Source organism: Notolepis coatsorum (genome assembly GCF_963971535.1).
Source record: "Notolepis coatsorum genome assembly, chromosome: 14".
NCBI classification, from domain to species: domain Eukaryota; kingdom Metazoa; phylum Chordata; class Actinopteri; order Aulopiformes; family Paralepididae; genus Notolepis; species Notolepis coatsorum.
The window spans coordinates 66,299,788-66,317,220 of record NC_140178.1 but is presented as its reverse complement, the minus strand read 5'-3'; the positions used below and the strand labels follow the sequence as shown (position 1 = coordinate 66,317,220).

Genomic DNA, 17,433 nt, shown 5'->3' with positions numbered 1-17,433 from the left:
ATGCACACCTACATGTGTCTGGGACGCTTTCTCTCACATGCAATATGGAGAAGGGTGGCATCCCGATAGAGGATGCAGCACATACCTGCTCGAAGGTAGATCGGTCTACATGCAAAGTATATATATCAGGGATGTATACGCACAATGTATAGTATAGTATTTTTCTTTTTTCGTAAGTCTTTTTTTATTTTCCATGTCAGTTGTTAATGTATTTGTATGAGTCCTTTACATGTTTTGTATGTTCTTACAAAAAAGAAAAAGGCAAATCTTGGAAGTTGCATAATAGGTGATGTGGAAAGATGTTTTGAATATTGGAGAGATTTGTGCAAAAAATATCAATAAAATAAAAAAAATAAAAAACGTTTCTTGAATTTCATGATTTACACAGTGAAAATCCCCATTTGAAATAATGTATATTAGTTATATATTTATTAGTAAAATAACGCCATTAGCCTTTTCATGTCACGCACCACCTAGAGGTAGCTCGCGTGCGCGCACCACAGTTTGGGAACCACTGGTCTAAAGTAATGGGGTGCAGTTACACAGGGAGAGACGATAGGGGGCGGTATCTTCCCAATTGAGCTCAGAGAGACTCTGCAGCACTAACCCGAGGCTTGATTGATGAAATATGAATTCAAATAGCAAAAAAGAAAAAAAGGCAAACAGACGCTATATAGCGTCAGGTCGGCATGAACTAACGACAAAAAGCGTCCGTGGCATCCAATGTGTTAATGGAAAGATTAGTTTTCCGCTTGAAATTAAAGTGCAGTATTTGAAATACAATGAAAGGAATATGGCTGGATTTCTTATCAAAGGGAAAAGTGTCAGTTATTTAAAATAAATAAATAAACTAATTAGAAGGCCATCAATATAAATTGCAGCATACATCAAACTAACACACACACACTGTACTGTTTCAAAACAACACTGCTCTGTTCATTCTATTTTTAAAATACGTACATTATCTGTCTACATTTATTTAGACTAACATTATTTAAATATTGAGTGCAACTGTGGTGGATTACGTAATTCGGTGAGTTGGAACTATCTATGGGTTGGCGGGTCCGCAGGGACATTTTAGCGTGACGGACCATCAGCTCCGGTAACGTTAGGAGTTCATAACATGCAGTGGAAAAGCGGCAATAGTCCCGGTTGGAGTTAGTAAAACACAGTTGTATGTTAGCCTTCTTGGATGTTGAATAAACGCCTATCATTGTCTTTAAACACCCCGCCTCTCAGACTCCCATTTTCTCCTCTGCTAGCTAGTAGCTACGATAACATTTCATTGACTGTATTAGCTGGCGGGCTACCATAGTTAAAACGTGCGTTGTGTTGTACAAACTGCTAACGTTATGGCAAGATGTGTGTAGGCCTATGTAATGTTAATGGCTATGTTTTTAAAGTCGTAATGAAGATTGATTTAAGGCGTGTTCGAGATTGATTTCGGCTCGCCTTGAAAGTAGACGAGAGTAGCCAAGTGAAGCCGGGGGAGGAGTCAGAACGTCGGACACTTCAGATTTGACGACAGCCTGCTCGTCTAGTCTCGCATGGCAGATACGCGTTCACGTTACCACACACACATACACACCTGTCCAGCTCATTATGATCAAATCAAATCAAATTTATTTGTAAGGTCCGACAACACACGTTAATGTCCCCATGGGCCGGACACGTCTTCTTTAAACAAGTCAAGAAGAAACATAACAATAAGTCAAGAACAAAACAAGAACACCATAAGGTCCAACAAATTTAAAATAAATGCAAATAAATAATAGAATGCAAGCACTCCCAGACATATCCCACGTGAAGGTAAGGAAAAACTCACTAAAACCTAACAATAGGGAAAAAATGCTCCACATGCAGTGTGGAGGAGAGAAACCTTAGAAGGGCCATTCAAGGGGGGATCTCCCTTCTTAGATGTCGGTGATAGTAGTGTTGCAGACTAACAGTTGGTAAGCATGCACTCATGTGTGTAGTGAAACACAGATGAGTGCATGCAATAGCAACTGAACATTTTGAAAAAATAAAGATAGAGCTGATAGCGATAGCAACTGAACATTTTGAGAGATTAAAGATAGAGCTGATAGCAAATCTATTTGAGGCACAGGGGCGACGCAAAGAGGGTCGCATCCTCCCCGTCTTAATCACGGGACGTTCAACACTCCGGTCATCGCTCCGAGACAGCCGGAGACAGGGAGATGGGGGGCGGCGCAGAGAGGGTCGCAACCTCCCAGACATCATCACGGGACGTCCAGCACTCCGGTCACCACTACGAGACCGCCGGAGACAGGGAGACAGGAGGGCACGCAGAGAGGGTCGCATCTTCCCGGCCTTCATCGCGGGACAATGGGACATCCACCATGATGCGACTCGAGGGCCGCGTGCACAATTAGATTCGATTCAAATGTATTGTCATCACACAGCACACTAGACTGTATTAATATACCATATTTATATACCATCTTGTTGCGCGCTCCTGCCAACCGCAGGCGCACACGCACACACAACACACTGCTGAATAATCTGTTTTGCATCAATATATTATATATACTGTATATTGAGGCAAAACAGAATTATATATACAGTATATATAGAGGCAAAACAGAATTATTCAGCAGTGTATGTGTGTGTATACAGTATTAGCTGCTGCATCGTTAATGAACTATAGATTTATATGGAATTCGTTAATCTATTCTATAGGGCTGACCTTCGAAGCTTTTTTTGGCAATCGAAGCTTCGGGGCCAAGCTTCGATTTTAATTCGAAGCTTTGGAAAAAAATTATTTAATTTATTTTAACCCATTCTCTGCCGGGCATTGTACCCATCATTGTACCCTCTCTGCCAGCGCTATAAGTCTATGGAGATGTTCACCTTTCTTTGCAGGGCTATAACCTTTTAAATTGTATTGCTAAATTGACATTACTATGGCCCATTCAACATCAATTATCTATCGTTCAGGATGTAGGAACGTTTTACTTTTTCATTCTCACATTCATACTAAAATACCGTCTAGAGTATATATATGTTTTTATTTTTTTTCTGCAGTATTTCATAGAACGTGAGATATAGGCATAAATGCATATATTAGATGATCAAATGCAGTTTGATACCGATCAACGTTATATTAAAAATGTCAACTGTACATGGTCCTAAACGTCATGACTGGTCATCTGCGGGTGAACGGAGGGGTGGGGGGTCGTTTATAATTCAATGACCGACATTAAATAATTTATGTAGTGTGGCGGCTAGGTGGTGTAGTGGTCTAAGGCACTCGCCACCAGTGTGGAGACGCTAGGATTCGCGTGTTCGAATCCAGCTCTCCACATTGTTTTTCAGTTTGGCTGGTCGTCCGCAGTAATACACATTGGCCGTATTACGGGGAGGGAAAAACTGAAGGGTGGGGATCGAACGTTGTGAACAAGCGACTCCTACAAGTCGGTTGGTGCGCCTGCGCAGTAGAATCAGGAAGTGTCGGGGGCAGCGTGAGCCTCCCACGCGTTACTCCTCGACACTAAGAGGTCGAGCTGCGCAGGTGAAAAGATGCGACTGCTGTTACCTCAAGTACCGGAGGGGACTTGTGCTATGTATGACTTAGTCCACATTGCAGCCGGCTTGTGGGAGGCAAGAAACAGCGTTCGTGACAGGGGAGGGTTGAATTGGATGATACGAAATTGGGATGGGAGAAAATATAGAAAAATGGGAGAAAAAGTGGATCAAAAAAAAAATAATTTATGTAGTATGGGTGATATATTGATCAGAGCAGTTTGTATAGAAAATGGTAAAGAAAAAGGCTGAAACTCACCCCAGTCTCCTCGTAGCGTTGGGGCGATGAGAGTGGAGCAAACGGATCCCAATTTACATTTACATTTACATTTAGTCATTTAGCTGACGCTTTTATCCAAAGCGACTTACAAGTTCTGTACGACAAGACAGCAAGAAGGGTACAACTCTATCAGCTGAGTAACAATGTTCATCAAGTGTTGCGTGTTACAGTGTAGGTTAGTTTATTAGGACAAGTGCATGACAGTAAGGTTAGTCAGGGTTAGATTTTTTTTTTTTTTTTTTTTTTTATCATTTCAGATAATGGTTGAAGAAGTGAGTCTTTAGTCGACGGCGAAAGATTGGACGGGATTCGGCTGTCCTAACTGGGATGGGTAGTTCATTCCACCATTGTGGGGCAAGGACTGAGAATAGGCGGCTTCTCTTTGATGACCCTCCGGGAGCTTGGATAGGAGTAGGTCTGAGGCGGCCAGAAGATGCAGAGCGTAGGAGTCTTGAGGGTGTGTAGTTAGAGACCATTGACCGGAGGTAGGCGGGAGCGGTTCCCTTTGCTGCACGGTATGCTAGGTCGAGGGCCTTGAAGCGGATACGTGCAGCAATGGGGAGCCAGTGCAGGTCCCTAAGAAGTGGGGTGACATGGGCCGACTTCGGTAGGTTTGATATCAGGCGGGCCGCTGCGTTTTGAATGAGTTGAAGAGGGTTGGTGGCAGTGGCCGGGAGGCCAGCTAGCAGTGCGTTGCAGTAGTCGAGGCGGGAGATGACTGTTGATTGGATGAGGAGTTGGGTGGCTTCTTTTGTCAGGAAGGGGCGTATCCTTCTGACGTTGCTCAGGAGGAATCTGCAGGTTCTGGTTGTCGCTGCGATGTGAGCAGAGAAGTTCAACTGGTCGTCGAGGACAACACCAAGGTTCTTGGCGGTCGGGGACGCGGTCACAGCTGCATTCTCGATTGTGATGGAGAGGTCGGTCAGGGGGGAGGATTTGGCCGGCAGGTGGAGCAATTCTGTTTTGCTTAGGTTCAGTTTGAGGTGGTTGGTCGTCATCCAGGCGGAGATGTCGGACAGACAGGCCGAGATCCGCTCAGAGACGTGGATATCTGAGGGAGGGAAGGAGAGGAAGAGTTGAGTATCGTCGGCATAACAATGGTAGGAGAAGCCATGAGACGTGATAATGTTACCCAGTGATTTAGTGTAGAGGGAGAAGAGAAGGGGTCCTAGGACCGAGCCCTGGGGGACACCCGTCCGGAGGGGGCGGGTGGCCGACAGAGTCCCTCTCCATGACACTTGGTAGGAGCGGTCGTTGAGGTATGATGTCAGCCATGTCAGCGCAGATCCAGCCACTCCCATTCCTGCGAGGGCCGCGAGGAGGATCTGATGGTTGACTGTGTCGAAGGCTGCAGATAGATCTAGGAGAATCAGGACAGAGGAGAGGCCTTTCGCTTTTGCTAAGTGAAGTGCCTCTGTGACCGCAATGAGGGCCGTTTCTGTGGAGTGGCCAGTCCGGAAGCCAGACTGATTGGGGTCTAGGAGGTCATTCTGTAAGAGATAAGCAGTAAGTTGGTTGGATACAGCACGTTCAAGTGTTTTAGAAAGAAAGGAGAGAAGAGAGACAGGACGATAGTTGGCTATGACGGTGGGGTTCAGGGTTGGTTTTTTTATGAGGGGCGTGACTCTGGCTTGTTTTAGGGAGGTGGGGACCACCCCCGAGTTGAGTGAGGAGTTGATAGTTGCAGTTAGGAATGGGAGGATGTCCGGTGCTATGGTCTGGAGGAGTGGGGAGGGTAGCCGGTCCAGCTCGCATGTAGTCGGACGGTTCGACGTTACCAGTGTCAGGGTCTCGGCTTCTGTAATGGGAGAGAAAGATGACAGAGTGAAGGATGAGGTTCTCGATTCAGCGTTTGGAATGGGTGGGGGTTGGGAGAAGGAGCTGCGGATGTTCTCCACTTTTTCCTCAAAGAAGATCGCAAAGTCTTCGGCAGAAAAAGATGAGGGAGGAGGGGGTGGGGGGGGAGTGAGGAGGGAGGACATGGTAGCATGCAGTTTGCGAAGATTCTTGGCAGAGGCCTCGATCCTATGGTGAAAGAAAGAAGCTTTGGCATTAGTAATGGTTTTGGAGAATGTTAACAAGAGGTTGTGATATGTGTCGATGTCAGCAGTGAGGCGTGATTTTCTATACTTCCTCTCAGCCGCTCTCAGGACCTGTCTTTGTTCTCTCACTGCATCCGTCAGCCATGGACTGGGTGGGGAACGGCGGGCAGGTTTCTCAACGAGGGGACAGAGCTTGTCAAAGGAGGTTGCAAGGGCTGAGAGGAGGGTGGAGGTTGCCATCTCTGTGGGGAGAGCAGAGAAGGTGTCACTCAAAGGTAGAGCGGATATTATGTCAGAGGAGAGGGTGGAGGGGGATAGGGAGGCCAGGTTACGTCTGAGTGAGACGGTTTGAGTTGGGGTGAAGACCTTTCGGTTAAGCATGAGAGTTAGTGAGAAGGATATGAAGGAATGGTCAGATACATGTAGGGGAGTTACCGTGGTGTTAATGATGCTGGAGTTACGGGAAAATATGAGATCCAAGGAGTTGCCTGCTTTGTGGGTGGGAGGCATGGCAGTGGGAGTCAGGTCAAATTGTTGTAGGAGGGAGACCACTGGGACCGACTGAGATGAGTCAGGCAGGTTGAAGTCGCCCAATAGAAGGAGCGGGGTACCATCTTCCGGTAAGGAGCTTAGAAGCATGTCCAGCTCATCTATGAAGTGATCGAGGGGACCTGGAGGGCGATAAAGTGTAACAATGGTGAGATTGAAAGGATTAGAGACAGATATTGCATGATATTCGAGGGAGGAGAGTGACAGTTCTGGGAGTTGTGTTAGGTTTGAAGCCCATGAAGGAGATGTCATGAGGCCAGTGCCTCCACCCCGTCTGGAGGGTCGAGGTGTGTGAGTGAAGTTATAGTTTGTAGATAATGCTGCAGGTGTTGATGAGTTATTGGGAGTTATCCAGGTCTCAGTTAGAGCCAGGAGCTGCAGATTTAGACTATGGGCGTAGGCAGTAATGAAGTCAGCTTTCTTGACTGCTGATTGACAATTCCATAAGCCTCCCCGTACTGTGACAGGTGTATTAGTGGCTGTAGGAGGGTAGGAGAGATTTGCCGGGTTGCTAGCAAACTGGCGTGGATGGGTAGAGTCAGTTCTGGAGGAGCAGATTGTGGATATAGGTATGAGGCACATTGTGGTGTCAAGAGTGGCAGGGAGAAGGTTGTAGGGAGGAAGCGAGATAGTAGGGGAATAGCAGAGTAGGAGGGAAATATAGGATTATGGTGTACTTAGCACTGGGTGGATCGGTGGATCCCTCTGCTGAGAACTCCAGGAAAACTCCTCTTTGTCCCTCTTCGTTACTCGACGCTTCGCTGACGCTAGGCCAGCAAGTCCTTAAATCACTATCACTAATTACTGATGAGTGACACCTGCAGCAAAAGGCCACACCTCCAGTTTCTGTCAGCTGGGTGAAACTAATTACAAACTATTTCCACAACACAATTTAGTCACACACTTCAAAATGATGTACACAGTATTATTCAGTTCAAAGATCCTACCCTCTCTGCTGCTGTCATCAGAATGATTCCAACAGAGAAAAAGCTGGTCTTTAAGCAAAAAAAAAAACTGTCACAAGTGCCCACTTAACTTACAAAAGCCACATGCACAAAGGCCACACCTCCAGTTTCTGTCAGCTGGGTGAAACTAATTACAAACTATTTCCACAACACAATTTAGTCACACACTTCAAAATGATGTACACAGTATTATTCAGTTCAAAGATCCTACCCTCTCTGCTGCTGTCATCAGAATGATTACAACAGAGAAAAAGCTGGTCTTTAAGCAAAAAAAAAACTGTCACAAGTGCCCACTTAACTTACAAAAGCCACATGCACAAAGGCCACACCTCCAGTTTCTGTCAGCTGGGTGAAACTAATTACAAACTATTTCCACAACACAATTTAGTCACACACTTCAAAATGATGTACACAGTATTATTCAGTTCAAAGATCCTACCCTCTCTGCTGCTGTCATCAGAATGATTCCAACAGAGAAAAAGCTGGTCTTTAAGCAAAAAAAAAAAAAAAAAAAAAAACCCATTATGGGATGTTGATCGATGCGATCCATTTCCGGTTTGTATATTACTAATACACGTCCAAATCATGTTGATTATTGAGTTATGGCAAAGATCCATATCGACGGTGTCTGTATTGAGCCCCGGAACGATAAGCGAGTGGCCGGACGAAAATAGGGGACGGACCGATCTACAATGGGCACTTCCGGTTTGGCAACTCGCCGATCGGTCACCCGGTGGCGGTATTGAAGCGTTGCAGAGTTGTGATGGTTCAGACAGCATCACCCAAGACTCTGTGGGTGAAATATGAATACCATGACGAAAATATGAAATATTGATCTCAAAAACGCCTTACGGAGTTATTGGCAGACAACACATGGCGCTCTATAAATAAAGTGGATTGGATTAATTAATTAAGTAGCCCCTTTCGTGACTGTGACGCAGCCAACAAGGTTTCACTCGGCTGTGTGATTTAATTCAAGGTGGATTGCTGTTGTCGTTTGAACAACTTCAGATTTCATGGGAACTACCAATCCCCCAAATCAAGAATGTTTAAGATGAATGAAGTAAGATTTTGATTATTTGAAATATGGCCTGTGTAGACTAAACTATGCACAGAATTATGTCAGTCTACAAGGTCCGGATTCTACATGGTCCGGTGTTTTGTTTTGTTGTTTGTTTGTTTGTTAATTTCAACCACTTCATCCAATTGGACAGAACTTGCCTCCTTTTTATTTTTTTTTATCTCTTTTATCTTATTTGTTTTTTCTTGTTGTTACTATACACAGATCTTTTATGTATTTTATTATATTTTTTCAATTTTATTTCTTATTTTTTCCATCCTTTCCTTGTACAGTGTCCTTGAGTCTGAGAAAGGCGCTTCTCTCTTAAAATCCAATCTATTATTATTTATTAGACTCCACTACAGACCAATTATCAGTGAATGTTCATGCATTTTTAAGAAGGGCTACTTCCACAAAAAAACAAAACTCACCAAAACATCTCAGTAGCACCTTATCTAAATGTTCTATTTCATATATTGAGATTCATATTTATTTATGTATTGCATGCATTTCTAAATTTTATTTCCTATTTTGTTTATTCATCCCAGTATCTTTCTTTCTTATGTGTGGAATTCTACAAGGCATGTAGGTGTATATGTGTTTGAGGATGATATCCTTCAAACAGGCAATAGTGATGATATAATTTGGGCAGTGCTGAGCTGGGTTACTTTCCTCCAGTGTATTTGTCCCCCGGCCCCACCCAATGGCCCCATGCACGCACACGCACACACACACACACACAAATCGAAGTAAAAAAAAATTATAAAAAAAGATTTGAAAAGAAATTCATATATATATATTTTTTATTTCGATTATTTTTTTATGTTCGAAGCTTGTGCCATCGAACGAAGCTTTGAAGTATTTAAGACAACCCTACTGTAACTGAGGGGTACAATTCCCTGACTGTATTGATAAGTATGGTATCATTAAACCACTACCGCTTTATGTACTTTAACTACTGGCCATACAGTACACAATATATGAATATGATGAACACTTCCCACAATGAAATCGGTTCCAGTCAAAGGTATTAATCAAGTATTTAATGGAGCAAAAGGTACATATGATACTTATATTACATTTGATTGCACTTGTAAGGCAAATGAGTATTCGTAGGCAAATCAACACTGAATGTCCATTCTCTGGTTACGCAGGAGGCAAGTATACAACCTGGCTCTTAGGGAATTATATCTATGGTACACTTAATGATATAGCGGGATATACTGGAAGGGGTCCTCCCGGTTGTAAGCCGGCAGGGGGGGTAGGAGAGCTGTCGGTAGTAGAACGTCTGGTCAACGATATCTAGGGAGACTTCGAGTACAGAAGACAGTGCGATAGACTCTTGATCCGCAGACGAATACAGCTTGGTTCTCTTGTAGGCTGTAGCTCCACAGTGAAGAAAGCTAGGCGGCCTCAGGCTCTCTGAGCGCCGACTCGACCTTGACTCCTCTCGGGGGTAAATCCAACACTCACAGGCGTCGGCGAGTATCCGCTCCACAAATCACAGTACCAAAGCAAATATATATTCCAGCCGCACAGGGCTATGCAGACGTCGGGTAGGTAATCCAGTGTACATGTCCATTCGGTCCTCGCCTAGATCTCCTCGGATGAAAGCGCCATGTGGTCGGCCCAGCCTGGATAAGAATCTAGCTAACACGAGGAAGCGTTGGAGATGCTGGTCACTTTAGAACTCTAACCGCACGATGCACCATACACAATAGACTATTATTAACTTAATAGAAATACGTCGCACTCGACGGTACAGTGCCAAACTCTGACAATTCAGTTATTAATTCGCACGCGGTCTCAATGCTATTCTGGGGCCAAACAGGCCATACTTCACCGCACGTCGTATCGTGGGTGAGGCTTCACTTAGTGGGTAACAAACTAGGTTAACTAACTTCTGTATCCACCTGCGCTATATTTATATGCACGGTGAACAAATAGTGCCACTCTCATTTCTGTCGCCGTATCCCTGGGCAGGGCCGGGGCTAGTACAGACATGTCTTGTCGGTAACTTTGAACTTGGCTCCGGGGGCTGGTCCCCTGGCGCCTGGTCCTTTGTCCAATAGGAGAATGAACTATTATGGGCTATAGTAGGCTAAAGGGATATTCCGTGTATATGTACAAGGAATATACAAGGGATATCAAACTATATACAAATACTATTCAATATATATCAACAAATAAATATATATACTCGGTTTAATCTGATCCTTCGTAACACCTGCTATTCTATCTATTTCACTATATGCTTCCGCATTTTCCCTGATTGGCTGCGACACGCCCCGCGGCAGCACGGAGCGGAGCGGCAGAGCTTGCGGCATTATGTAGCCGTAATCCCCGATGTTTTTCATTCGACGCTTAGCTCAAGTGGTATGCCGCCGTGCTGTGTAGCCTGCGGTGCGGTTGGTCACAAGTTAGAATCACTTAAATTTTTTTTTTTTCATCTCTTGCTATAAACGTGCATTATAAACGTGCATTCTTCCGCTGGTTAAGTTTAGGCATTCTTTTGGAGTTGGTTAAGGTTAGGGTTAAGTTAAGGTTAGGCATTATTTCGGAGTTGGTTAGGGTTAAGTTAAGGTTAGGGAGGGTTAAGGTTAGGCATTCTTTCGGAGTTGGTTAAGGTTAGGGTTAAGTTAAGGTTAGGCATTATTTCGGAGTTGGTTAGGGTTAAGTTAAGGTTAGGGAGGGTTAAGGTTAGGCATTATTTCGGAGTTGGTTAAGGTTAGGGTTTGTCACAGAGAATGCCTGTCAAGTCAAGTCAAGTCGAGAGTTTTATTTGTCACGGCATACAAGTATACAATGAAATGCGGGTGGTCTTTCTTGACGTGGAGGATGCAGCCTATTTCCGCACTGCCGCTCTCTCGTGCTGCCGCGGTCACATGGGCGTCATGGCCAATCAGAGAAACGCGACGCACTCTTCCGCTGGGAATAAGCTACACGCGTACAGACTAAGTACATACGAGCGGTAATGCTCAGATTGCTCATTGAGTCATGACTATAAATGCAAAACGTAATTGTCGTATTTATTATCATTATAATTATTTAATTCCGATGATAAACAGTCCGTCTGTACTAGAATCGACTTGAAGAAGCAATCGCAAACTATTTGTTCAGGGGGGTTGATTGTTATTTTGATATAAACTCCATTGCAGATATGGTTATTAAGACAGCATTCATTACTCTGATAAAAATAATTTGGTGTCTGACGGCTTGAAGTTTATCATGATGATATGATGATAACTTTATTTGAATAAGCTCTTGGTACTCAAACTCCTGTATCCAATAATAATAATAATAAATATATCTGATAGACGGGACCCGTACTGTATTGTACCCATTCTGCAATCGGTTAATAAAGTTTTCAATCAATCAATCAAACGTCTCATAACTTCCTCTTGTGGCTGGTTACAATCAGGTGACTTTTCTGAGCCAATAGGTAGGCGCTTTGCGCAACGATAGCAAGTTGTTTCCCATCATGTATTTGCGTGGAGTAGTCGGGTGAGAGGTACTGTGGCGCCTCGCTCTGAAGGCTGAGCGTGGCTCGCTCCCGTGAGAGTTCCGCGGCTCGCCTCGTCAGATTTCCAGAGCAAGTCGGACAACATTCTAACAGTCATGCAACGCGCTTGGCGAGGCCGTAGTAAAAACTGCGCAGATCCGCGTATGCCTCGCCAATCTCGAACACGCCTTTATATTGCGCTTGCCATTTACACAAACTGACTAGCACCTGCATTGCTGCTGCTGCTGCTGCCAGCACTCACCTCTCCCGGCTCCGTGCCAAATAATTTTTTTTATTTGCGCATTCCCCTGAACCGTACGATACACAGACGGCCCGAACCGTGGAGGTCGTATCGAACGGTGTACGGTTCAAATGCGTATTGTTCCACCCCTAATCGTGATACTTGAGTCCACAATATGATATTGATAACATGATACCTAGTATCACAATATTGTTCACAATACTTTTTTAGGCCTTTAAATTAAATAACATACATGTTCACCATACAACTTCAGCCTTGTAGCATAATTAAGCAATAGCTCCTCGGTATGGTATATGGTTATTATATTACAGCTAAGGGGCGTATATAATAACCATATGCTACAGCCTGAAGTGCTTTTATAAAAATGGGTACCAAGTAGGCTATGGCAATGTGAAAGTAAGACACACTTCAATTTGAATAGTGTTTATTAGTAAATAAATAATGTTGAAAATAAAATAGGCCCTCCTGGCTGCCTGCACTGCAGGGTTGTTGCTATGCAACATACACACTTAACAACTAGCTGGCATTCTTTCTTTTATAGTCGGGCAGATATGCCGACTATTTACAGAGGCTGAACGCTGTTTTAACGTACAAACTGGAAATGCCTGTTCAACGTGAGGTTTAACTATAGTTTAACGTCCTACTATATTCCTCATCTGTAATTGATCAGTCTCCCCAGTTGGTAGCTAGATTATTTAGTGGAAGTGGCAATAATCAAATAATCTGGATAAAATCATCGCTTTACCTGTCTGATTTAGATGACGCTAACGGACATTTTGAGCCTCTCTTGGTCCATATATGGGCATATGTGCATGCCGTGACATGAGGGATTCTAATCTTGGCACCAAGAGGATTCCTCTTTTTCACTGGGCATGCATCAGCCCCAGTCTCCTCCATAGACCAGACCGTCTCATTTAATAATACTGATACTGACTTGTGAAAAGGAATTAGAATCATAACTGGATATACGCTCATTATATCATGGCTATGAACCAATCAGATTGATTTGAGCTACCCGTTTTTACAGATGCATTTATTGTCTGTTGAGCTTGTTTGCTTGCTTGAAGAATCCTGCAAGATTTTGTATTGATGAATACAAATGTAATCTATCTTCACATTGCATGAAAAGCAAAAGAAAGTCAACTTTTCCCTCAGAACTTTCTTTTTTTGTATACATTTATTTGAATTTCTTCTCTCAAATGTTGATATTGTAAAATCACAATATATTGCAGTGTTTATAATGCAATATATTTACTTGTAACCCCTACCTCGTTGATATGTATCATATCGCCAGATTCTTGCCAATACACAGCCCTAATCTTCATGGACATTCTCCCTCTTATTTTGTAGATACAGTTCACTTTGGTGAAGTTGCAATGGCCCCACCCACTCTGAGTGCCAAACCCAGAAAGGCACCAATCAAATCCCAGGTAATTGCCACAAGGCCTATATATGTGAATAAGGTAAAATATGTGAAAGTTGGCACACTTCTCTCCTGCAGTTAAGATTATTTTATTAGACTATTTTACCACCAACATGTTTCAGCCACATGGTGCTAACAGTCCAATCCAATCTTTATTGAAGGAGAGAAGTGTGCCAACTTCACAAAGAGTAAGCTCCAATGGAGGCCTGTATGATCAAATTCAATACTTTCAGTGTGATTGCACGGGATACGGTTTGAATGAGTGATTTGGCTGAGGTCCCTCTCTCCCTCCAACCTCCAGGTATCGAAGGGGCTCCTTCTGAACTCTCTCTTCGGCCACACTGCAGCCTCCACAGCCAAGCCCTCCATGGCCAGACAGAGGATAATGGAGGAGGAGAGGCAGCGCGTGGTGGAGGCCTACCGTCACCTGAAGAGACAGAAGCAGCAGCAGGAGGAGGTCCGTGTCGCCGCCCTGAAGAAGCTGAAGAACCCCAAGAACCATAAAGTGAAACCAGCTCAATGACTGTCTTCAGCAATGGGCTAAGCACTTTGCCATAGACCAGACTGGACCAACTTTACATTGAAATTGGTTGTCTAGCTTTACTGCAGCTACTGTATCTAAGCCCAAGGTCAGTCCATGGCAAGTGTACATTAATACCTCTCATCACCGTGCTTTCCTTACATTTCCCTCCTTTGTGGCTGCTGTTGATCACTAAAGCATGGAAGATCAATCACACCTAAAAAAAATTGTTAAACATGATGATTTTCCAAATGTACTATTTGTAACAAGACGTAGAAAGGAAAATGTGCTTTGATCACCTTGGAGTGATGAACCATTGCCCATATAGTGTGTGCCCACAAGGTGGCAGTCCTATTCAAAAATCAGCAATTCATTCTGTATTTTGATACTCATACCTTTTGTATGGAAAGCTTTCAACTTTATTTTATTAAATGTTTATTTATTAATAACAGACTTTGTGGATTTCATATGTGAGCTTGTTAACTATCCACTATATTGATTCAGTAATGGTGGTCATCACTGGTGTTGGAGAAAACACATGTATGGATTATCATAAAATATCTTAAAGGGGAACTATCTTATAAATGGCCTTTTTGAGTGTTTAGCATTGTTTCCTAGCTATGTGAACTTATATTAATATGATCTATGTCTCAAAATTCTCATATTGGCGCATTCTTCCAATTCTCCTCTCACAATATTCACCCTCACTGAACTGAGTCATTTGAAAATGTGCGCGATATGTGATGTCAGAAAGACACCGCTGCATGTTAATGTTCAGGCGAAGACGCCGCTGCGCAGTGGTTTAGGAGCCCAGGCTCAAAACAGCTCGAGATCTTGAGGTAGAAAAATGCTGTTTTTGAGGACTTGATTAGAAATACAAAACAATGAATAAAAAAAATATATATATTACAGAGGTGTTCCATAGACTCACAGGAATTGTGTAAAAGTGCCCAAATAGTGAAAGAAATAGTAAAATAGTTCCCCTTTAAGAAAACCTCCACAGCTGTAACAGGAAACATCAGTGTATTCTAAGAACTGCCTCACAGCCTTCTACAGTAGAAGTGACAGTTGGGGAAACAGTTTCTGGCTAACACAAGATAATCACTGGAAGACCTAGATTTTGTGTGAAAAGCCACAAAGGCAGGTGCGCTAAAACCAGTTAATCCATCGTAGGACTGGGCGATATGGGAAAAAATCATATTGCGATAACGATATGATAATGTTATCATATTTCTCGATATCGATAATTATCGAATTGTTATAAGTATAAAAAAAAATGAACAACAGATGTATGTTTATTTTGCAGCAATTATTTGTCATTGCCGCCATCTTTAGTGTTACATCCCCTCACACTCCAGTTCTCAGGCTGCAGCTGGTTTAAAAGCGAAAGTAAACCGGCTTCTCTGCTGGCTGTGGCTCCAGGGGAGTTGAACAGTTCTGGCTCTGCTAGTTTATTTTCGATCTTTTGGCGCTTTTTTGGTGGACAAACCACCGCACATGTGCACCGTGACTTGTGACTGGAGTCTAGTTCTGCTAGCACACATAGCCTACTGTGTACAGACGGTTTCAAACTGTATTTTAAATTAGAAAGCAAACAAAATAAATGGACAAGAGAAAAATAAATCTCAATTTGGTCAGTATTGTCATTTGGACAAGCAAAGCCATTACTTTAAGTTGCAGGCAAGAAAGACGAGTCTGTCCACTGTCTCTGGTTTTAAAACTGCCCTGTTGCAGGTAAAAAAAAAAATAAAGATTTTTCGATTTTTTTTAAAATTTCGATATCGATTATTAAAATATATCGCGATAGTTATCGTTATATCGCCCAGCCCTAATCCATCGAATATTTCTTGAAGAACCTTGAGTTCTTCCCCCAGCATTTGCATATTGGACATTAAAATGTGGGATAATAATTCTGATATACTGTATAGGGAACAACTCTGGCATATCTTTATGATAGCCTTTAGCTTCATACAGTAGCCTACAAAATCCTTATTGGGGCTCTATTCCTAAAACCTAATTCTTTCAAGTTTGACCTCTGCTTTAAATTCCAGTCATGAATGAGTCCTTTGTCTTGAGTATTTGCCTGAGGAGCAAAGTATACTGCGAAACAAAGCTGTTGTTGGATACTTTGTTTTCACAGATGTTTTACTTGCTGATTAGGTTGCATTTTCATATTATTATTTTTTATAGCTGCTATAGTCACTTTTCCGCACCTACTCCCTAACTCCGCATACGCTGGTTGCCTACGGAGTCTCTGGATTGTGATTTGAGATCTAGGTTTATCAATCTGCGCATGCAGAGTTCAGGAGTAGGTGCGGGAAAGTGACTAGCTCGGCCGAGAAAGTGCCATTCGACTTGGGATTGGTCTTTCCGTGTTCAGGAGACTCAGGCGTATAAAGGTCCATTGGATCATGTCTCCTGCACCCCCACAGCCGTAGCTACAACCACTTAATGTCAAGGCTCTCATCCACATTCATTCATTTTCTCCCCCCGCTCTCTCTCCCATGATTTCAGAATACCGGAAGTGTTGTGGTTATTCACCAGGACCAAATGCCCGGACAACCTCTTAAAATGAGTCCATAGATATAACTTATCAATTACCCATTTAATTCGTAAGAAAGATGGGGCCAAACCCAGTGTCCAGGGTTATGGTCAGATATGTGTATGGGTCAGCCTACACTCGCACATTACTCTTGGACCAACAGGTCAGTATGTCTATGTTAGATAGTAGTTTCAATAGAAAAAGTCATCAGTCATCCCTTATCCATATCTCGTTGGTGCTAATTTGAATATGTTCAGAATACATTCTGTCTGTTGTGTGCTCTACAGTATTTGCTGTATCACTGTGTATGTGATGGTTTGATCAGGCTGGTCTGACAGTGCAGTTGTCTATAGTCTTCCCATTCCCCATCAGTTTACTGTTTATATCACTAGTGATGGAGTTCAGGCTAGGGTTGGGTTGCTGAAAGATCATTGTGTTACTTCACTGAGAGCAATAAAATCAATAGACATTATTTACCTAAGAAATTATCTTTCCCCCCAAATAATAACCTAAAAGGAAAGTCTTAGTCACTATCCAGCTGAACATTTTACACTCATGTTTCAGTGCACATTTCCCTGTTGCTTGGTCTGTTGTAGAGATAATTAATTTCAGTTTGATTTTCCTCCTCCTAACAAGTCCTCATGGTTGCTGACAGTACATTATGGTGGGAGTAATTTGGAGAGCCATCTCAACGCGCTGCTAGGCAGCCACACAGTTCAGTAGAAAGCCTCTTGTCTGTGTGTGT

The 17,433-nt window shown here is 43.1% G+C and overlaps 1 protein-coding gene across 1 annotated transcript in view; it reads left to right on the top strand.

Moving 5' to 3' along the window:
* ccdc137 (coiled-coil domain containing 137) overlaps window positions 1-14,582 on the top strand; it is a 28,705-nt gene extending 14,123 nt beyond the window's left edge. Inside the window, exons 5-6 of the mRNA XM_084329452.1 lie at window positions 13,554-13,633; window positions 13,928-14,582. Coding sequence (XP_084185578.1) covers window positions 13,554-13,633; window positions 13,928-14,149 — 302 coding nt within the window. The 3' untranslated portion in view covers window positions 14,150-14,582. The remainder of the gene's footprint in view (window positions 1-13,553; window positions 13,634-13,927) is intronic.
* The last annotated feature ends 2,851 nt before the right edge of the window (window positions 14,583-17,433 follow it).